At 35.9% G+C, this 24,760-nt stretch overlaps 1 protein-coding gene across 5 annotated transcripts in view; it reads right to left on the bottom strand.

Moving 5' to 3' along the window:
- CRPPA (CDP-L-ribitol pyrophosphorylase A) overlaps positions 1–24,760 on the bottom strand; it is a 305,622-nt gene that overhangs the window by 161,038 nt on the left and 119,824 nt on the right. For all 5 annotated transcript variants that reach the window (XM_057304543.1, XM_057304542.1, XM_057304541.1 and 2 more), the window contains one exon: positions 11,815–11,912. In XM_057304543.1, the coding sequence (XP_057160526.1) occupies positions 11,815–11,912 (98 nt within the window). The remainder of the gene's footprint in view (positions 1–11,814; positions 11,913–24,760) is intronic.

A 24,760-nucleotide genomic window follows, 5' to 3' on the forward strand; every position in this document is an offset into this window, starting at 1 on the left:
ATCTGGCTAACATCCCAAATAAACTGAAAGAAATTAATTGGATGGTCTTCAACTAGTTTCTGTAGTCTTGTATATACACCAAAACCACATACTCTAACTGAATTAATTGTGTTGGTACTGTTCAGTCAGAGGTCCCACAGTAGTGTTTACAGTGTTATTTCACTGTACTTCACTGTGTTCAGCTTCAAAAAATGAACAAATCCTTTATCTTTAGAGCAAAATATTGCGTTATATGTCAAAATAAGCATAAAATAACCCCATTTCGAATGGATCTTACCATGTTGTAATGACTTAATTTGCTCTGTTCTTTCATTTCTGCTCTTCTAATTCATTTGCTATTTTTGATGTTTTGTTTAACTAGCATGTCATACGCTGATCTAGTTAGGTCTATAAGAAAAAGCAGAGATCCATATATTCACTGGACACAACCTTGAGGGCATTAGGCAAAATAAACTCGGTATCACAGACAGCTTCAACAAAACCAAAGGATGCCTTCCTTCCTTACTCCCAAGAAAACAAATACGTCTCAGTCATATTCTGCTAGTCATTGGTGGTTACACAGAACAGTAATGAAATTATGTGCTCCAGGAAACAGGAAGGAGTGGATAAGCAAAAACAAGAAAATTTCCTACAGATCCTGTTTGTTCCAAATATAAGACAAGCACTCTTTATTTAAGAACTTCATTTCTTTTATTATATGAATGAAAAATGGGTTGAAAAGACCTGGGCTTGTAAGGGTAAATGTGATGTAGGAAAATATTAAATACTACATGTCGTCTTCCACAGAATTTTACTTTAAGAAGCAATAGACAATATAGTCTTTTTATAGATATAATTGGTTTACGTCATTTCCAGTTCGTAGTAACCTTCACAGAGCCTGTCCCCACATCCCAACACTTCACCTCCACTTCAACCACACGAGTTTCCTTTCAGCCCACTCAACAAAGCTATCTGAATGCCTTTCACACACTCTTCCTCCTGGATTTCTCTTAGCTAATTCCTGATTACACTTCTAAGTTTAACGAAATGTCCCATCTGGCAAGAGATTCTAGCTCACTGCCCTCCTGCAATCTAAATGCTTTTCCAGGGCTCTCTCTCACATTAGCATACTTCGCTTTTTGCTTAGAATAGTTATCACCATTAGTAACTAAACATCTTTTTGTATTCATTTTCTGTGTTATCCCCAAGTTGACAGTATGTTCGAGATAACCCTTGAAGGAACCATACTTGTTTAGTTCAACTCCCTATATCCAGTGACTAAATCTTAACAGGCATGTATTATTTGATAAGTAAATTAGGGAATTAAGGAGTAATGAAGAATGACCACATTCTTATAAATCCCTTACTTATAAATCCCTTCTTACTCAGCACAGTATATATCATAAACTATTTTTCAACATTTGTTGAACTAGAAAATAATGAGAACAGATTCTTCCACTACTATCTCATGTACATCTGGAGAGCTCTGGCTCTAAAGTAGGTGTGGTCCAGGAAATACTTCAAACTCCTTAAGGAGTCAAAGAAATATAACAAGCCTGATAATAAAGCCTTGAAATTCAAGTATGAGTGAAATGTTCATGTGTATGGAGGGCGGGTAGGGTGTCCCTTAGTTCCTTATTTTACTTTTTAACCAACCTCTTTCATGTATTTGGTGTGCATCATTAGAGTTTAGATATTCAGTTCACCTCCTAAGGTATGTTTCAAAAATCTAGCATACGTAATTAAAACACACATACCCTATCTCTTCCTTTAGTTTCAAGGAGAATCATTTTTTCTTTTCATGCTAATAAGACAATCCTCCCACTGTGTACTGAGCAGCTCCACAACCTCAATGATCTGCCTTGATTTCAATACTGGTGACTTCAGCCTTTTTATGTGTTCTTTTCAGAGTGAGACAAAAGCTCTGGGAGATAAAAATGTTAGAAAGTGGGGTGTTCTGTGTCTGTCTGTAAGTTATGGGCTGAAAAATGACACAAGATAAATTTGCCCTTATGGGGGAGAAAAATATATAAAATTAAGCAATTCCTTACAAGGGGACTTCTTCCTGACATTAGCTATAAACCCTGTTAATCATCTGCTTTTTAAGTTCTTTTACATTACCTATTTTTAGAAGGATATTTAGTAGAAATCATAATGAATCAGTTAGCACCTGCACACACTAGTTATGTGATCTCAGGTAAATCATTAAACCAGAGTTTTCTTCTATTTGTAAAATAAGGGGGGTAGATTATTTTAAAGGATTAAGGTACATGACATAGTCTCTGGCACATTAAAGGCACTCTAATTGTTAGTGTTGTGGCTGTTTGAGAAAAAACATTTTGTTAAGTCCTTCTGTGGTTTAACGGTTTTTAGGCAAATTTGGAAGCCAGGACAGATGTTTTACTTATGAATGATATCTCCTTCCAAGTCAACCAAGATTCTCTAAGTTTACGGGACACACAGTTATTTTTTGTAAGTTCTACATTAACTCTTAGTTTAAAAAAGTCCAACATATCTCCTCAAAGGAGTATATTACAATTAAGAGGTGCTTGAGAAACACCTTTTTAAAGATATATTTAAATATTTTAAATATCTTGGAAAGCAAGTGCTCGCGCAAGAGAGTGCACAAGCAGGATGGGCAGAAGGAGAGGGAGAGAGAATCTCAAGCAGACTCCATGCTGAGCACAGAGCCCAAGGCAGGACTCGATCTCACTACCCATGAGATCATGACATGAGGGAAACCAAGATTCACACACTTAAGAGGCTATGCCACCCAGGCACCCCATCAGTGGTACTTCTTTCTTTTGAACATCCACATACACCCTGGCTTTATTATATGAATGAAATCCCTAAATGAAAATCAAGACTAATCTTTTAAAGTTCCTAAATTTATCATCTATATTTATAGATCAATTTGATACTTGAAATTCAGAGAGAAATTTAAGTGCTTAAAAATTAGAAATATCAAGCAGAGCACACAAAGAATAAAGGGAAGAAGATTCTGGAAACAGTTGTTTTAATCTTCAAGTCTCTGTAGATCTCTCCAATAAAAAGACAGTACAAGAAAAAACTTCAAAACCAAAAGCCTATCACAAAACCAGTATTAGTGGGTAAGGATAAACTGCCAGCAACTATAAAGACTGCCGTTTAAGATAATGTGCAGACCAAAGAGGAGGGGGGAAGGGAGCCCAAAGAAAGTAATACAAAACCATCATCAGGTACTCTCTGGATAGCTTAGCAGGTCATTCTGGAAAGAAGAGCAAAAACTCAAAGAGGCCAACTAGTCTTCAGTTCAAAGTTGAAAACAAAGGAGCCACATGAAGGTTCTCACTCTGCTGCGAATTATTAGAAGTCTGGGCCCAAACTAAGAAAGCACCTTCTAAGTCAAAGCATCAGCCCAAAAAGTCTAAATTGACCGAGATGCATTAGGAGTCAAAGAGAAGATCCAGGTAAAGGAGAAAGGTAGCAGAGACAGAAGCTCATAAGGAATATGCCCATCTCTTCCATCTTTTCCTGAACAAGTGAATAAGAAGCATATGCCATTAAGATAAAAAAATTATCCTGACCCATGCCTTACTCCTAAAAGTAGATAAAAACCCTTCTTACTTAAAAAAGTAGCAAGAAGAGAGAATCCCAACTCTCATAAGAAATAAAGGAACAGAGCGGCTGAGTGGTTCAGTCAGTTAAGCATCCGTCTCTTGATTTCAGCTTGGGTCATGATCTCAGGGTTGTGAGACTGAGCCCCACATCAGGGTCTGCACTGGCCATGGGGTCTGCTTAAGATTCTCTCTCTCCCCGCTTCTGCCCCTCCCCCCCAGCTCTTGCAAGCATGCACTCTCTCTCGAATGAATGAATGAATGAATGAGGTGTCAAATAATGTCACAATACACAAACATCAGAAAGACATTCACAAAACAAGTTAAAGCTGTAACCTAACACTTAATAATAAGCTAAAACAAAATGAAAGAACTACAGAAGTCAGAATTGGAATAAATCAGAAACAAGGTAATTAGAACAAGACATTTGAAAATGAGAAAATGATGTTTCAGAAATGAAGAGTAAATTAGGAAGAACACAGAAGAAAGTATCACAGATAATGCCTCAAGAAAAATATAAAATTTCAAGTATGAAAAGCTTAAACTAAAATTTTTTTTAAAAGCCAAGAGAAAGTAATAGCTATGAAGATGGGCAAACAAATAGGAATGTCAGAAAAAGAAAACTAAGATAATGGAATGAAAAAATACTAAAACAATTAATGCCCTGACAATTTCACGAAATAAAAAGATGTGAAATTATACTATAAGAGAACACATTGTGTACAAAGGAATATTAACCCAAAAGGGCCAACACTAGAATTACAATTCTAGTAAAACTGGACTTTAAAGAAGAAAAATTTCACTGGGCATCTAGGCAGAGACCAGATTTTAACCACACTTGATCCAAACACCTCATGATAGGAGACAATGCAGAACCAAATTAAAGATGTTCAGGGAGAAAGTTTTGAACCAAAGTTTTCATTGAGCCAAAATCAGCTTGTACATGTTTAACCACAGAATAATTTTATTCACATGCAACAATTTGGAATATTGTGTCAAGGAACCCTCCCTATGAAATCTCCTGGAGCATTAGTTTCAGAGAACCAAAGAGATCTGCAAAATATCAATGTAAATCTCCTCAAAATTAAATATTTACTTGTAGATCTAAGACTAAATAATGGTTGTGAGGGAAACATTATAGTATGTAATCACATATAAATGGGAGAGAAAATAAAAAAAAAAAGCTTGCTGTCATTTCAAAGATGCTACCTGGTAATTAATTAAAAGACACTAATTCAAATTAGATACTGAAAGCAGAGGTAGCAGGAAGATGACACTAGTTATTTTCTGTGCTGCCCAGAAGACAGACCCATTAAACAAGAGCCAAAAGGATTTAAATATTAATAAAAGACAAAATTATTTCACAGGAATACTTATACAAAGGTAGTCATCAAAGGAGGACAGGAGGAAAATCTTGGTAATTGCAAAACAATACTTATTATATAGATACTGATAAGCAGTATAAGGAATAAACCATAAAACTTCAAAAAAGTGGTTACCCAGAGAAGAGGGAGGCAAGAGGGTACAGAAGACAGGGACAAAAGTTAGACTTCTTTGAGTATAATTTGCTTCATAGATTTGATTTTGATAAAAGTTCATATAAAATTATAAAACAAATTTTTTTTAAAAAAGCAATGTCTCAAATAAGGCAAATGATTTTGTGTATCCAGACAGCATCATAACCAATTAGAAGTACTATTTCAAATGACTGCGGAACACATTACTTTGATTGTACATCCTAAACAGGATATACCCTCGAGACAGTGGAGGAAAAAATACCTTACATTATTCTCAAGAATCAATTAGCATGAAATACAGCAAATATGTTGTGTTGGAATCATGTAAAACACTAAATTCCACCACTAGAGAAAGTGACAGACATAAAACACATTTAAAAAAAAATTCTACATTCCCAATTCTAGTTTCAATTAAAAACATCAATAAGAATCAAGGATGTGTTTTTAACAAATGATGAAAACTGTTTTCTACCTCTGTTCAACAAAATAAACTGGAAACAATAACCAATTTAGTAGCAGCCAGCTAGAGAACTGGTTGATTCCAGATTTGGTCAGGAAATGAATCTAGAGGTCAAGATGAATCTAGAACATCATGTCACACCAGAAAGCAGGAAACTTATCAAACCAATGAGAAAAGGATTCAAGCTAACTTGAAGAGGCTTCTAACGAATGGCCAAAACTGGACCATTTGAGCATTAGTAAAAGTGTAACTGCCATGAACTGAATCACATCGAATACATTTTAAGATCATGAATCTATAATATTTAAGAATAAAATACCCCATTGATACTCTCCAGAGCAGAAGTCACAATTCCACTTTCTTGCATTTCACTTTGTATCATTTTACAACCTTTATATAATAATGACTCTAGGCACTGGTGTCTGCTTACACCAAAGAAATACAAAAGACCAAACTTATGTACTTCTTGGGAGAAGTGTACACCACCACCTTTGAAAAAAAAAAAAATGATTTTTTGCCAAAGAAAAACTTCAGTCCAAATCTGAACAAACCTTTAGATCTTACTACAATTTGCAGAATATACAGGTGACAGACAGACAGGTTAAGTGACACCAAAGGGTTGCAATCAGTAAAACCGATAATGTGGGCATTTCTAAAAGACAATTTACTCTATTTAAAACAAACAAATAGAGATAAAAGCTATAGATTAGGGGCGCCTGGGTGGCACAGCGGTTAAGCATCTGCCTTCGGCTCAGGGCGTGATCCCGGCGTTAGGGGATCGAGTCCCACGTCAGGCTCCTCTGCTATGAGCCTGCTTCTTCCTCTCCCACTCCCCCTGCTTGTGTTCCCTCCCTCGTTGGCTGTCTCTATCTCTGTCGAATAAATAAATAAAATCTTTAAAAAAGAAAAAGCTATAGATTAAAAGAAACTTAAGAGACATACAAACCAATGATTATTTGCGGACAATCTTAGATTTTTTTTTTTTTTTTTTTTTTTTGAGAGAGAGAGGGAGAACACAAGCAGGGAGCCCGATACAGGGCTTGATCCCAGGACTCTGAGATTATGACCTGAGCTAAAGGCAGCCGCTTAACCAACTGAGCCACCCAGGTGCCCCAGTTTGCGGACAATTTTGAAAAAGAATGAAAAGTACATCGAAATATACAGTGACAACAAATGAGAAACAAAAAGGATAAAATATATAGAATTGTAGAGAAGTGAACTACTGGACAAGTGAAGATATTAGGGCATGGTTATGGATATCTTGGAGCATAATTATATTATGATTATAGTTTAAAAGATGAAATCTTTTTTGTACGTATACATACTGAGATATCTACAGATGAAAAGATAGGATAGCTGAAAATTTCATCACCATAATGGGGGGGTGGTAAATGAGTAGAGAGAAAACAAGATTGGTCATGAGTCGGTAATTATTGAAGCTAGGTAATAAGTAGATGAGAATTCATAATAATATTGTCTCTTTTTAAGTATGTAATTGAAAATGTCCATCATCAAAAGTGACACTTGGGTTAGGCACGTAGGTGATTCAGTACGTTGGGCATCCAACTCTTGATTTGGACTCAAATCATGATCTTAGGGTCATTAGATCAAGCCCCATGTCAGGCTCCATGCTCAGGGTCTCCTTGAGCTTCTCCCTCTGCCTCTCCGTCCAGATCCCCCCACCCCAAGCTCTCACATGCTCTAAAATAAATAAATCTTAAAAAAAAAAAAAGTGACAGAGGGACGGAGTAGCAAAGGCAAAGAAAAAATTATAGAAAGGAAGCCTAGCAGAAGCTCAGAAACTATTTCTGAAGCTGCGAACAATATGTTAAGATCATTATCTCTCTCTTTTGTGGGCTCATTTCTTCTAAAATTAAGTCAATATTTAGTATGTTTTATCAGATTATACAACAGATCACCTAGGGTTATCCTATGGAATGACCAACATAAAAATCTAAACAAAGTAGTCGTTGACTCTTTTCTCTATTGGAATTTGAAAATTTGTTAGGCTGGTTTATATTGGATAGAACTGTATTTAATTCAGGAGATTAAACTCATTTCTTGTTTAGAATATGTCCTTAGGCTGTTGGTTTAGGCTAGTCAGCGCTATTTGTCGGTCACTGATTTGAAAACTATTCGGATGTTTTTGATCAACTCTGGTGTTTGTCATATAGAATATCTGATAAACTTGAGTACTAAGGACTACTTTTCATATCAAATTGATTGGGTCTCCATTTATTTAACTAAGGAATTATAGTTTGGTTGGATAATGACTTCTAATATAGAAGACTCAGACTTAAATACAGTACTGCTTCACATGTACAGAAAGCTAGGACAGCCATGATAATGGGTATTTTCTAACTTAGTAACAAATTTATGTTTGTGGCAGACAAATTCTAAAGAGACCCCCAAACAATTCCCCCATCTCTCAATACTCACAATCTCACAGAATCCCCTCCTGAGTGTGCCTTGCATACATTGACTAGCTTTGAATGAAGAGATAGGACACAAGTGATGGGGTGTTACTTGTAAGATCAAGTTATAAAAAGACCACGCCTTCAATCCTGAATGACTTGTAGTGAGGCAGCTCTGTGGGTAAGTCCACAGGGCAAGAGCTTGAGGCCTGCCAGCAACTACTTGCATAAGCTTGGGAGCAGATCCATTTGCACATGGATGATTCAGGTGAGACTACAGCCTCAGCCTCGCAGAGGCCAGCTCGACCACAATCAAATTAAAAACCCTGAACCAAGGCCAACTGGCTGTGCTGTGCCTAGACTTATGTCTCACAAAAACTGTGAGACAGTGCATGTTTGTCATTTAAGGTCACTAGGTTGGGGATGATTGGTTATGCAGAAAGCATAGTACAATACATAATAGAAAGTTCAAGTTAGTAATAACAAGTTATGATCATTTATCCATTTGTTTATTTAACATTCAATAAATCTCCCCCTCGTATCAAGACTGCACTAAGCTCTGAAAGACTCCAGATTCCTCAGTTGAAGGATAGTGAGATAGAATTCAAGTGTTGTTTTGGAATTTTATTTGCTTCAGGGGTGAGATAGAGAATGGGTGGAAGATTACACCAGGTTTAGGAAACTAGGCAAAATATATACACATCAGAGGCGGAAACCTTAGCAGATGGAAGACAACTGCTTTGAACAAGAATTTGTGAAATGTTAAATATTACTAACACTGAAGTTTGAGGGTCTGAGGAACTTCTAATTGGATTTACAGATCTGAAACACAGGCTGGTGAATAATTAAACAGAGGGCTAGAGAATGATTTTATCTCGAGCAAGTAGATAATAAATGAAGCCATCAACACGGTTTTCCAGAGAAAACCACTCACCTATGTACCGGAAACCTAAAAATTATGAACAGGATCCTATAAACAAAACTAAGAGGAAGCCACAAACAAAAAGGAGGTTCAGAAAAACAAGATATTATAAAAATGGGATGAGATTCCTTCTGGAAGAACGTATTAGACAAGAGGGTCCAGTGCTGCAATAAATCAAGGTAAAGACTGATTAACGTCTCGTGGATTCCCCAAAGGGTCACTAAGGACCTTAGTGAGAGTAGTTCCAACAGAAGGTGGGAATGGAACTCAGGCTACAATGAAATGAGGAATAAGAAGTTAAATTATTCTAGACAAGGTTGGCTTCAGGGCAACCTGAGTTAAGAGGATTTTTTTTTGTTTTGTTTAGTTTCAATTAATGGAAGGAACTTGAATATGCTGGGATGTTGATGGCAATGGGGGAAGTGGAGGGAGGGTAACCAGAGCTCGGAAGAGGAAACAGTCTTAATAAAAGCATGGTTACAGATGTAGAACTCTTTAGAGGTTTGGTGCCAAGATGGCAGGGATGTTGCCATGTGGGAGTGCGTAATTATGCTCTGAAGTTGGAGATAAGACTGTGTCTAACAATAGGGGTAAAGATAATGGGATTGGACCAGCATTTCTCAACTGAAGGGGGGGATTTTGCCCCATTCAGGCCACATTTACTAATAACTGGAAATGTTTTATTTACTACAATTAGGGGCATCTGGTGGGTATAGGCCAAGCATGCTGCTAAACAGTGTACAATGCAGAAGACAGGCTTGCACAACAAAGAATTATCTAGCTCAAAATGCCACAGTGAGGTTAAGAAAGCCTGGGTTCAGCATTTGAGTGGGAGTGTGGGAGGTTTAAAATATTCACAGAGGAGGATGGGGAGTTGACTATGCAATCATAGTATACTTGCTTTAAAATATTGTGCCCCCTGGAAAATGAAGACGAGTATTTTTGAATGGCAACAATCTTCACTGCTTTATAATTTTCTCCAGCACTATGACGTTTGAGTCAAGGCTTAGAGAAGTGAAAAGTTAGACTAATACTTGGAGTTTTAACAATGGGGGTTCATTTGAAGGACAAGGGAACTGAGAATATCCATGATCTGCTGAAGCGCCAGAACATGACATCTAAACTAGGCAAGGAAGGGTATAAAACAAAATGTAGCCAAAAGAAAGGGAGATAAGGGACCTGATTCCTTTAAAATTCATATATGCACAGGAGTAATTTAGCAAAAGACATGGAAGGACAAAATGTTGCAGTCAGAACTTACGGAATAGTCTTAGTACTTACTTTGTCAGCACAGTTAAGATGATGGCAATATGCAGACTGGACCTGATGGGTAGGTAGATTAAGGTCACTGGAAATGAAAAGGGTAAAGACCTGAGAGGCCAGAGTGATGAAGAAATCACACAAGGCCAGTAATGTACTACTGTGCGTATCCCTACATCCCGTCATTTCATCACTAAACAGACACAGAAAAAGAAGCAACAGAGAGTGAGTACTATAATAATTGTAATCAAAGGAACTTCTTGTAGGGTCCAATACTAGAAAGATCAATAAAGGAATTAGTCACACAGAATACAACAGCTGGGTACTCGACAAGAGTATAAAAACCCAACTCTCTAAACTTAGGGTTGACTGATAGCCAGAGTTCCAGTAATATTTTTTCAGGGTTCCATCTCAGTGACTTCTGCATTGACTGGATAAAGAATAAATGAGGCTACCCAAAGGTAAAAGACTATTTTTGAGGCAAAAAGGGTGCTTCAGTGGGTCAGACAGTGGAAAGTTATTGATAGTTAAATATTCTGCAAGATACAGCAGTGAAACTGGGGAATGAAATTTAGGAACAGATTCTTAACAGGTGAACTTGAGGTAGAAAGAGAGCGCAAGACGCTAAAATTTCCAAGGATGAAGGGAAAATGTCCAGAAAGTCAATAGACAGAATATAGAAGAGTAGATTATAGTATAACCCTTCCACCAAAGAGACAGTGGATATGGTGGTCATTTTCTTTCAGCTTTGGGTAGTTGCTCCACGTGCTACTGGTAGAATCTGGCACTGAGTGCCATTAATACCACCTGGAGCAGCTTGTTAAAAATTTGGATTCTATTGCTTCTCCACCTTTTGGCTAAGATCAAGTATAAAAATTTGGAATCTAGAACTAATCCCAAACTATTCTTCACTAAGATTTCATATATTCCAGGGATCTATGTTCTTAACAGTTTGTGTATCTAAATCAGGACTAAAGTTTTGGAACTAGCAGTAATCATTACTTAATACACATCTGTCTCATCATCAAAAGTTTAATTATTATAGTTTCATCTTCACCAAAAATTTACTACAAGCCAGATGTTTTCCAAAGTACTTGAAATTCTATTCAAATTTAAACTTTAAATTCGAACTTTATAGTTATTTTATTCAATCCTAATAACTTTACAAAGTAGATGTTATTGGCATTTTCAATTTAAGATAAGGGAATTAGGCAGTAAAGTTGCCCTCTGAGCACAGACAGTCCTAAGAGAGACCATTCCCCTTCTAACTGCGCTATCATGATAAAATTAACTAACATGAACTTTTTCCTTCGGCTTTTAAGTAGAATTTGATCATATATATTATTAAAAGGTCATCACATGTTCATCCTAAGCCCTGACAGATGGTTATATATTTTAATAGAAACAGGGAAATGACCTAAAATAAAATCATTTTGTCAAACAAAACATTTCAAGACAGAGAGTTGTCAAAGAAGTAAATAATCCAAGTCGTTAGTGATAAAAGTTACAAATAATTCCTATGGACCTCCTCACACTTATTACTACTTCTTTCATTTCCTTAGCCCACTGAGGTATGAATTCAACTAAGAAGCTCATCAGCTCAAAAGCGGGGAATAAAGGGAACTCAACTCCTTGATGTCATGAAACTCAACCTTTGAATACTTACATTTAATTCGTTTTTTAGTATTTCTTCAAGATGATGACCTACATGATTCTCATCTTCTTTTGTGTCCATAACTATGCAAATGTATTGTGAAATTCTTTCTGAGATAAAAAAGAAAAAAGATACTGTTTCAAACAGAAAATGGAACAAGGTGCTAGTTTGCTAAAATCAAGGCTTACTTGCTGTTCCTAACTGTCGAACTAGGAAGGTTTTACCTTCAGGCCAGTGAAGTCACCTGGAAGTCACACTTATAAGTCCCTGACCCTTTACCACCCAAGTCAGTAAAGGTATGTATTCAACACTGTGTAGATGGCTAACCAGAACATTGTGTAAGCAACAGAAATAAGCCATCTTAGGATACACTAAGAAGGACTAACTGCAAGTGACAGCTGTTTGGCTTGACAATTCAATCCTCCTACATTTATTTGGAGTCTCCTAGAATCCGATAAAATCCCATCTCTCCAGTAGATCCCCTCCTCAGGCTAGAAGATTATCTCCTGTGTGCAGCTCACTGTGCCACCTACTGCCCTGGGTGGGTGAGTACAGCAGTTTCCTTGGCATTCCTCTCAATTTTGTCAATTCAATACAATTAAGTTCCCACCTGTTTAAGGGTTACTACAAGTGAAAAGAGCAAAACCGATTTTCTCCAAATTTGTTAGACCTCTTTGACATGATCTGATTCAAAAACAGAAGCCATATGACCTAATAATTTCACTTTTGTTAACCCTGGATGCACGCTCCCAAAAGATATGCAGTCTTCCTCTATAGTAGACAAATCTAAAATGCTAAGATATAGCTATATTACTGCCAATTAAGAAGACGTTGCATGGTATTATATGAAGAATGAAGAAAAAAGGCTGAATTTTAAATAAGAAACCTAAATTAAAATAGTTCGATTAACATTTAACCCAGCTCCTTCTTACATGGACAGGTCTATATAATTTGGTGTATATAAACATTGATACAGTGATAGTTCATCATTGTACCATACAGTGAGAGTTTATCAAAGCTGGGGATAACAGACCACTTAAAATATTAACAATATCACCAATTAATAGTACTCCTATTACTACCTTCCACTTACCAAGAATATTATATGGTGCTGGAGCTATATGTTCTGTTAGTACCAATCTCCATGATGACCCTTTATGATAATTTTCTGAAGCCATGTTAGAGATTCCAGAAACCTGACTTCACAGAAAGGAACTTTTTCATGATCACTCTTACTAAGGCTTTATCAATTTTATTAACATTTTCAAAGAAAATCTTTGTTGATTCTCTTGTATGTTTATTTTCTAGTTCTTGAATTTCTACTATCCAATATTTTCTTCCTTCAACTATCTTTGGATTTAGTTAGCTGTTTTCTTGAAAAAGATGCTTAAACTGTTTATGTCCAGATTTTCCTTTATTTTTATGTTTACATATAAGGCCTTAAATTTTCCTCTAATTCAAACCCTTAGCTTTATTTCAAACATTGTGATATTCTCATTCAAGTTCTTTCATTTTCAGTTTAAAAGATTTCACTTTCCTTTCATTTTAACATTTTGTAATTTCTACTTTAATTTCTCATTTGTTATTTCTCATGAAGTTCTCATGAATTACATAGGATATTTTTATTATTTTGTGTTTGTTGTACAAATTACCATAAATTTAGCAAACACCCATTAACTAGTTCTAAATTCTGTAGGCCAAACAAGAGAAAACATGTACAGACATGATAAAGCAAACGGGACAATATGTAAACAATGGGTGAACAGGTCTATCTAGATAAAAGAGAAATGGAACTTAAGTGTACTATTCTTTCATCTTTTGTTTGAAAGTATACTAAAAACTATTCTACCCCCCCAAAAATAAGGCACAATAAAAAACCATATGTATGTGTGTGTGTGTGTATGTCTCACGGTAGGAAACCTTAAAACTCATCTTTTAAAAAATATTTTAACTACTGGATGTGGTGGAAGTGTTAATCTTACTGTGGTAATCACTTCACTATACATATATTTCAAATCATTACATTGCATACCCTAAACTTGCATGATGTTATATGTCAATTGTATCTCAATGAAACTGGATAAAAAATAAATTCACACCTCTATTCAGTGAAGATCAACTGAAGAAAACCTAAGAACCTAGATTCAAGGCAATGTAACAACAAATAAGGTGAATCTTTTATCATGGTGATTTCTATACTGTCTGCCAATGTCTTATAATTCCCAGTTATTCGTACTCCACAGTAGTCTATGCCAGACTTCCCATTTTCTTCATAGTGTCCACTGTAGATATTGATTTGTCCTTCCCCTAGTAATATAAAATCCTCCACCTATCCAGTGTCATCCACAGTTTACACTAGGTTGAATCTTCATCAGTTCCCAAATTCAACAGTTCTCAACACTGGTTGCCCACCAGAATCAACTGCTGAGTTGTGAGAAAGAAGTGTTGTTAGTCAACTGCCTTTGATATTTCTAGTGTCAAACTATTTAAAAAACCTAAATCCACCCAAATTCCTACTCTAATCCACATGGCTCACTGGAGTTCACAATTTAACCATTTCTTACCCAATATTATAAAGGCAATATAAGAAAAAACATGTAATGTTCACCAATTACAAATACAAGGCAATTCTTGGGCATTCAATAACGTTTGTTAAATTATTAAGCCACAAGCAATTTTTAAAAATGACCCATCTCTAACTTCAAATACTCCCTGTGTCTTAATAATTTCAGTGTTTGTTTAAAGAAAAAGGGAGGAGGGGCGCCTGGGTGGCTCAGTTCCTTAAGGGTTGGACTCTTCCCTTTCAGCTCAGGTAATGATCTCAGGGTCCTGGGATCCAGACCCAAGTCCTCTGGCTCCCTGCTCAGTGCGGAGTCTGCTTCTCTCTCTCCCCCTGGTCTTCCCCTGGGCTCATGCTCCTCCCCACTCTCTCAAATAGTTAAATCTTTTTTAAAAAATCCATCCGTGGAATTTAAGAAACAAATCAGAGGATCATAGGGGAAGAGAGGAAAAAATAAAACAAGATGAAATCAGAGAGGGAGACAAACCATTAAGAGACTCTTAAGCATAGGAAACAAACTGAGGGTTGCTGGAGGGGAGAGGGGTGCAGGGATGGGGTAACTGGGTGAAGGGCATTAAGGAGGATGTAATGAGCACTGAGTATTACATAAGACTGATGAATCACTGACCTCTACCTCTGAAACCAATAATACATTATATGGTAATTGAATTTAAATAAAAATTTTAAAAATCCATCTCAGTTCTGTCCCACTAATCCTTTCCAAGTTTTAATATTTCACCCAAAATGCAATAACTATGTATAATAATGAAATACACATCTTGAGTAACAGTCCTATATTTTCATCCCTGATTTTAAAACTACAATGGATAGCTTCTGATCATTCATATATTAGTTTATCCATTAGATCTAGGGTGAAGCATCTCATGTGATTTCTACTAATAATCCCACAAACATACTGACAGCCCTAACCAGGAATGTTAATGTACTTAAGATCTTCACCAACAAAAGACAACAGCAGTGACTATACCTGGGCCATGCAGGTGGAAACCCAAAATGGAAAAGAATGGAGCTAGAGAAGCAGGTCTCAAATAAATTCAACCTCCTCAATTCCACACTTATTCTAGTAACCCCCAACTGAGGGAGAAAAAATATATGTAACATTTAAAATTCATTTTTTTCATGAAGCACAAAACTTTCCAAATATGATTAATATTTATTATTTCTCAAAGCAAAGAATTTAACAACTTCTTTGAGGTTAATAATGAAATCAACAAAAACAGGAGCCTTTAGAAATGTTCATCTGTTGTTCTAACTATTAATAAACCACTTCTTAGAAATTTTTAGAGGTTAAAATAAACACAACAATAGCATAGGGGGAGGACCATAAAATCATTTTGCTTCCCAGAATCATAAAAACTCTACTACAAGAATCCAATCTTTGTTCTCTCCCCCCAAAAAGATATAAAGATAAATTAGAAAAATACTGGAGTTAAATTCAGATCAGACTTGACCTGTCAACTTTATTACTAATATTAACTTCTTAGTTTTAGTTGCTGCAGTATCTTTTTTCAAATCTTCCTAAAAGGATGGTTATAACGCATGAAGTATTTTAATATCTAAACCTGTAGGGTAATTTCCCCCCAAAAAATCTTTTTTAACACACAGTCTGATTTACACTGGATAACTTTATTTACGTATAGCATTTAGGTATTACACAACTCAATGTAACTTAATAGAAAGAAAATTCTAATGGAACATGACCTGCAGTCTACAGATTAGTATTAAAAAGCTGTAAGCATCGTTTAATAAGCTAAAATTTTTCAGTTAATATCTCATCCCCATGAGTGAGAACTTTTAAACGGTCAGGGTATATGTATAGTTACCAATAATAATTATCCCAAAAATAAAGTACACGTTGATTTTACTTTATTGACTGTAATGATTAATTTTATATGTCAACTTGGCTGAGCAATGGGTTGTTCAAAGATTTAGTCAAACATAACTTGGGTGTTTCTGTAAGGGTATTTTTAGATGTGGTTTACATTTACATAGGTAAACTAAATAAAGTTGATTGCCCTTCCTAATGTGGATGGGCCTCATCCAATCAGTTGAAGATCTGAATAGAACGAAGGTTTGACCTGCCAGGAGTAAGCAAGGAACCTCCTGCTTAATGGTCTTAGAACTAAAATACCGGCTTTTTCTGGTTCTACAGCAGCCTGTCAGCCTTACAGCTTCAACTGTGACCCTGGATTTGTAAATTTGGGACTTGCCAACCTCCATAATTGATAATCACATGAGCCAATTCAGGTGTATATGTGTATGTGTGTATCCTGTTTGTTCTATTTCTTTGGAGAACACTGATTGGCAAATAATTCTAAGCATTCTTCAACAGATAACAAATTATTTCCAAGCCTTCATCACAGAATTCCAACCCCCTTTTGCTCTACAAAAGGCAATAAATGAACACCCACACCTTGGGCAACACACCTTAGTCTTCAGCCAGATCATACCACCTACGTTTCCCTAGATATACCTTGACCTTTGGATGAATGTACATGTTCCCCCTACCTGCAATGCCATTACATGTCATTGTCTAATTCTCCAAAAATGACCACCTGAAGCATCATCTGCTTTAATAACCTTAGGCCAGTGTTTTAGCTGGTTGGGGGAGGCGGGGTGGTGGGCGCAGCAGGAGGGAAAAAAACAATAGGGAGGTAACAAACCAGGGAGACTTTGAAATTACAGTATCCCCCACATCTCCAAACCCACAATTCTGATACATAAAGATCCCTCTTTGAAACACATGTAAGCACACAGGATTCTCCTCATATCTAGGTATGAATCACTGTGTTACTGAATCTCAGTGTTCCAAAGGAAAGGCCCTTAGTGTTGAGTTTCAGAAATAGAAATTTACATGTACCTTGGCTCTAATAAGCCTATTCACAAAGCTGATGTTCAGGCAGTACACAGCAACAGACTCATGGGAATCCTTATGGGCAGCAATCATTTTTGTAGTCAGTGCATTTATTCTGATTATTATGTACTCATGCCATACTAAGTAGTTTTAATATAGTCTTTGCTTTTTACTACAGTAGAGACTTTTATACATTTCTTTTCATCATCATAGCAAGTAGGAATTATTCTCCCCATTTTATAGATTGATTCTATAAAGCTATTAAGTTGCCCAAAATCACAGAGCCATGAAATTGTAAACTTCTAGTTTTCTAACTCAAATCTTTGTGAAATTAGTATCTTAAATGGTTATTTTTCCCTTTCACATTATTCTGCATTTTTATTTTACTTTTATTAAAATGTTTACTTTGTATTTTGTCATTTACTAGTTTTCCTCTCCCACAAAATCGGTAACTCCTAAACTCAGTAAACTAGAATTTACTTCTAACTTTTAATTTCCCAACACCCCACCCCACCCCCACAGATTTTAACACAGGGCACTAACAAGAAGGTATTGAACACTTAATAGTTTCCAGTCCCTGTGCTAGGACCATGACAAAGACATATTGTTATGTGCTGAATTTTTTTCCCCTACCAAAGTCACTATGGGAGTTCTAACCCTGAGTATCCTCAGAATGTAACTATATTTGAAGATAGGGACTTTAAGACATAAAATGAGGTTAAAATGAGGACAATTAGAGTGATTCCTAAGCCAATATGACTGGTGTAGTTATAAAAAGACAAATACAAACTAATAATGGAAAAATTATCAAAGTCAATCCCTACATAAAACTTATAAAAAGAGCAGAAAAACACTTCTAAAAATAATGAACACATACCAGAATGATATGCCTACCAAACCAGTTAAAATTGCAATCTACTATTTTACAACAAGCCAAAAAAACATTAAGACAATGAAACCAAACATTAAAGAACTATGTAATTTAGAATTTTAAAAGCTCATAAATTAAGTGGCAGTAGTCAGGAAAGAATTTAAAATAAAAGACTATTTCAGAAATGAGGTCTATACAGACATGATACAGGTACAAAATTAACAGATAATAATTTAAGATAAAAAAAGAATATTTTTAAATTAAAAAAAGAAGAAGAAATAAAGATTCAATAAATATGACAAATATTGAACTTGGGGAAAGATGGTCCAACACAAACATAATAGGAATCCATGAAGAAGAGAATACTGAAATTTTTATTTATACACACACACTCCAGCATCTCACATATAAGTGTCTCCAAATATTTACCAGTAAAAACCAATACCAATACATTTTCTAGTAAAGTTACTAGACTTTAAAAAATATCATTCTTTTGGTCCCCTATACAAAAAGAATAGAGATAAGAGAGGTAGTAAGATAATCATCAGAATTTATTCAATAAAAACAAAAGAACATATTTAAGTTATTCAAGGAAAAAAAATATGAGCCAAGATTTTATATTCAGCAAAATTGACTTTCAAGTATAGAGCACACAGTTATCAACTTGAATGAAGAGAACTATTTTCCTCTGAATATTTCTTAAGGAATGTGCTAGAGCTCAAGGTCTCAGACAACCAAAGACTAGAGAGACATATACAGAATGACTGAGGGACAGCATAAAACAATTACTTTCAGGGGCACCTGGGTGGCTCAGTTGGTTAAGCATCTGCCTTCGGATCAGGTCATGATCCCAGGGTCCTGGCATCAAGCCCCACGTCAGGCTCCCTGATCAGGAGGGGAGTCTGCTTCTCCCCCTCCCCCCGCTCATGCTCTCTCTCTTCCTCGCTCTCTTTCAAATAAATAAACATAATTTTATTAAAAAGTTACTTTCAGAACTATGACTAATTAAGGTCAAAAATTAACTGAATACAGTATATAACTGGCTGTATAATATGAAAATACACAATACAAACAAGAAAATGCAATAGAAATGAATGGAATATGTAAAAAAATTATGTAACTCTTTACAGAAATAGTCTTGGTTGATAGTACCTATACTTTGAGACCTAGAGGGTATACTGTTGAATAAAATATCTGAATGATTATAGAACATTCTAATTCTGTTAATTCCTCTATCTTTGAGAACCAGAATTCTCAATGGAGTGGAAGTAAAGTACAATTTGAATTGGAAGTATCAATATGAATTTATGAAGCATTTCATCTTCATGCAAACACACACGAAAAAAATACTTAAGCTTAGAGGATGACAGAATGAATTCAGTTGAATACTGAAAAAGGAAAATGAACATTTATCTTTCTATGTAAGCTGTACACTGGGTAGGTAAGCTGTACACGAGAAGTGTTTGTGAAAGTACCTCAAATAATATATGAAAACTAATTGATCAAATTAAAATGTCATTATTTTGCACACACCCACCATGTATTAACAAATCTAGACATTGAATATCAATGGCTACTATCATCAGAAAATAAAAGATAGCCAGACATTTGGTGTCTCCTAATTAAAAACTCATACCACCTCTAGACTTACCAGACATGAAACTAAATCTGATTAAGCTTCTAGAGCCAGCTGTCACTTTGTAGAAGACAGAAAAACATATTGAAATATGCATAACTGCACCATGCAAGAATATACACTCCTCAGTCTACACCCATGGAGTAAGTGAGATTTCACAGGTCATTTAAACACACACACACACACACACACACACACACACACAACTAAACCATAGTGTCTAGAAATGTAAATCTGAGTGATAAAGCTCAGAAGAAATGAGGAAATTGCTGTAAAATCTTGATAGCTACTACTTTTGAGAAGGGAGGTTTTAACTGTATAAAATTATAAGGAAAAGCCTCTGCTGTGAGTGGCAAAGTTTTTTTCTTGATCTGTGTGATATTACACAGATATGCACATTACTCTTTAAGTTACAGATCTGGTTTGGATTTCTGTTATCTGTGGTTTGACAGCAAAACGTCTTAAAAAATAAGAAGTAGAAAAAAACTTTATGCAAGCACACTAGTCCTTTCATCTATACTTCCATTTATTCATGAAATATCTTTATATAAGATCAAGGGACAAAATAAAGGTCTTCAGTATATCACATAAGGATACCTAACAAATGTTAAAACAATGGGTAAACTTTTAAACATTTAAATTAAGAGAAAAGCTAGGGATGCCTAGCTGGCTCAATCAGTAGAGCATCTGACTTTTGATCTCAGGGTCTTGTGTTCAAGTCCCCCGCTGGGTGTGGAGCCTACTTAAAAATCATAAAATAAAAATAATTTTTAAAAATAGTAAAGAGAAAAGTTGAAAGCATCGAGTAACAAGAGCATTATTTTTATTCACAAGGTGCTAAGCATTACAAATTCAAGTTACCATAGAGAGTCCTTTAAATTCTAGTTCATGAAAGCAATGTTACTAATAAATAAAAGATATTAGCACCCTTTCAGTAAAAACAATTGAGCCACAGAGTAACTCAGCCAAACACTGGATGATTTCTCACTGGGTAGTTGACAAATATTATGTATAATATTATAATAAACATTCTAACCAAAATCTTATGATGCAGGCAAAATTATCATGTCCTCTTTACAGATATTTAAATGATTTGCCTGGGATTAAATCCAGCTAGCAAACTGAAAAGCCAAGATTCAAACCAGGCAATCTAGTCTAGAATTGAAAACCTCAAACACTCTACGTGTTAATAGAACCTATAAAGAATATAGGTAATTTCCTAATTCAGGAGTTTTCCCACTTTATTTTTTTTTAAACTGAAGTCACATATGTCAAATGTTAGTCTCACACATTCATGGAGTAAACAAGATTCTCTGCAGTTTCTAGCAAATACTTCTCTTCCAAGTGCTAAGGCCTAGGAGGTTGTAATAGAAAATGACATTACAGTGGGGAAAAATATGATGTCTTTTTTCATTGCTTTTAATTAAGCACCTGTCAAGCTTCCAACACTTACTTTATTTCATTAATTAAAACTCCCATGTTTCTTCTGTATAACATCCCTGAAATAGAAACAGCATCTTAGAATTGCTACCCTCCGGGGCCAAATGAAGATATACTGATCTCTAACTTTCTCTGCATGGGTATGCACTACAATTACCTTTGTGTCATTTCCCTAATTTTAACACATTATAAATTTGTGTAACCACATCAGGATAAAAAGCAGTTCAATCCCTCATGCCATCTCTGTACTTACCCTTGCCGCACAGTGGGCAAACTCTGACTTTTGTTGTTGTTGTTTCTACAGTTCTGTCTCATTAAGACTATCACACACGGAATCACTCAAAATGTAACCTTTTGAGAATATCATCCACCACTGGGTAAAATTCCTTTGAGATTTAAATTATTTGACGTATTGACAATTTCTATCTTTTCATTTCTGAGTTGCATTCCATTATTTGAATGTACCACATTTTATCAATTCACCCAAAGAAGAACATTTGGACTGCTAAATACTTTTGAATATTATGAAGAGAACTGCCATAAAACATTCACAGTTTTCTATGTGGATGTAAGGTTTCCTTTCTCTAGGGTAAATGGACTGGACAAGGATGCTGGCTCATGTGGTAAATGTACATTTCTCTCTTTAAGAACTGTCAAACAGCATTCCACTTTGGCTGTACCATTTTACCTTACTATCAGCAATGTATATTGCCAGATGGGAGCACTATTCATTTTTACCCCCAACCTCTTGATTCTGTAGTTCAGATTGAAAATTTTCCAATCATCTATCTTAACTTCACTGGAACTTTCTCTGACATCTCTATTCCGTTATTAAGCCCTTTTGGTAAGTTTTTCATTTTGGTTGATGTATTTTTTTCAGTTCTAGAATTTCCATTTGGCTTTGCTTTATATTTTCTATGCCTTTCTTGAGACATTCCATCTTTCAAGAGCATTTCCCCTTATTTGCCCCATTTTTATAATCAGGATTTTAAAGTATTTGTCAGGTAATTCAAACATCAGTGTCATCTCAACATGAGTATCTAACTGGTTATCTTTCCCCATTTAAGTTTCTATTTTTGTAGTTCTTTGTATGCCCACTGATCTTGGATTATATCCTGGGTATCTAGGTAATATCCTCTCGCACCAGTCTCTCCTGTATACTCCATTTCTCTAGTACATCCATTTTCAGAACTTCTATCAGAGAGCTGGGACTTTATCCCACTTTGCACACACTTCCCACGACTATACCCACATGCAAAGTTAAGCAAAAGGAAGACAGCAAGTACAGCAACAGTGCTTATCCCACCTCTTCAAGCCACGGCAATCCTGATACCAGAGCAATGTTCACTTCTCTCAGAATTTTATAAATCTCTGGGCACCAACTGTTGCCACTGTCGGTGCCACTGCAGCCACAGGACTGCGTGGGGAGTCAATCTTTAGAGTAGGGAGAGAGAGAGAAAAAAAAAAAAAGGAGGCTATCTTCACTATCTGAACATTAGGAGATCCCCTCTTGCCCATCTAGCCAGAGTTAGGGGGCTTCTCTTGGAGCTCTGTCTCCTCCAATGCTCACCTGGCAGCTTTGGGCTGCACTGGATCCAAGTCAAGATATGGCAGAGGGACAAAATGATAAAATTCACCGCCAATTACGTAGTACTTGAAAGTTGGGTATTATTCATTATTGTACCTGCTGCTACTTTATTTATAACCTCAAATAGCTGCTCTATTTATTCTGTTCAGATTTTGCAGTTTCACTCAGTAGGAGGATGAGGGTAGAGTATTCTTATTCCACTTTACCCAGAACCAGAACCCTGTGTCTTTCTATGCAAGAACAATTATAATACAATTCTATGCCTTAATACAGAACTCATTTGATGTTTTTATAAAAGTTTCTAAACTTTTAGAGGCACCTAGATGGTGCACTTGGTTAAGCATCCAACTCTTGGTTTCAGCTCGGATCGTGATCTCAGGGTCATGCTATTAAGCCCCGCATTGGGCTATGCGCTCAAAGCAGAGTCTGTTTAAGTTACTCTCTCCCTCTGCCACTCCCCACCATGCACTCTCTTTCTCTCTCTCCCTAAAATAAGAAAATAAAGATTCTAAGTGAATATAAATCTTTCTACTTTAGTTTTATTGGGAGCACTTATCTTTACCCCATAGTAGAAAAATATTGCTTGCAATCAATGGCACCTCAGAGTCACTGAAACATGGTAGAAATGAAGTACTTATTACATGCCTACCCAGTCACAGAACATAACACTGTGGTCAAAGACTGTTTATCACAGAACAGAACAATATTATCCAATGTTATACCAAAACGGTAGAGACCATGTAAACCTTTAAATTTAAAAATCACAGTCACAGTCTCATTTGCATATGTATTAATCATGCATGACTTAAGAATACTCTCCAACAGAACACCAATTCAGATGTTTCAAGATGTAGAACTTTACACAGAAGTCAGCTGGCTCAGTGGTCCATAATGTACTGGAGAGACAACATTCCCAAATCCCAAAACCAATTAAGCATTTACTGAAGCACACAAAGATATGTAAAATAGGGGACAACTTCTCAGAAGGTCGGTTGTCATTTTGTGCTAGACTTTCCAGTGGTACAATTACATACTATTAGTTCCAAATTAAAGTGAGAGAAGACATGGAGGTTCTTCCAACAGAAAATGGTCCTCTGCCTCTGTTGATTTTGTTGCTCTTCAAGGAGCTGATAGGGTCTATCAGTATTCCAACCATTTACTCTGCACGGTGCATGAAAGGACTCCTAACTGATATCCAGAATGTCAATGTTTTTAATAGATCATAGCTTCATCTGACAAACTCCTGAAATTCTCTCAACATTTAGTGAAGTTGTAAATACAATGGACTTTCTTCAAGGCTTTTAATCCCCTGGTTTAATATGCTTTGCAATCTAAAACTTAGCCACCTTTGGTTAGGGTAAATGGTTTAGCAAAATACATTCATGTACAATGTGTTGTCAAAAAATGTTTAATTCCAGTGTTATTCTAAAGTCTTTTATAGGAAATAGGAGCTATCACGTATACATTTGTAACTTTATAAATGAGTCCAAGAACTGGTATATAATATACTCATGGGTACGTGGTTTAGCAAAACATATTCATGTACATGTCAAAATGTATAATTCTAGTGTTATTCTAAAGTCCTTTATAGGAAATAGGAGATATCATATATAGATTTTGAAGTTTAAGGCCACAAACTAAAAATGTAATATACAAATCTTTTAAATTTCCTCTTACTGGTCTTGAACATTGGACCTCTTGGTATACATGAAATATAAGGGCCTCCTTCGAGGATTAGAAAATACATATAAATTTGGAGTTTTCCCGTTGAACTTCAGAAAAACGGTAATATGAAAATTTTCTAATATGCGCACCCTTCTCTTTACCACATTAAAGACCCAATGACACACTAAGAGGACCAAGGAATATCCAGACATACGCCTGCAATGAATACTCAGTAAGGACTCGGGGCACCTGGGTGGCTCAGTCATGAGTTTCAGTTCAGGTCATGATCTCAGGGTCCTGGGATAGAGCACGCCAAGCTCTGC

The sequence above is a fragment of the Ursus arctos genome, unplaced genomic scaffold (assembly GCF_023065955.2).
Source record: "Ursus arctos isolate Adak ecotype North America unplaced genomic scaffold, UrsArc2.0 scaffold_3, whole genome shotgun sequence".
Taxonomy (NCBI): Eukaryota; Metazoa; Chordata; class Mammalia; order Carnivora; family Ursidae; genus Ursus; species Ursus arctos.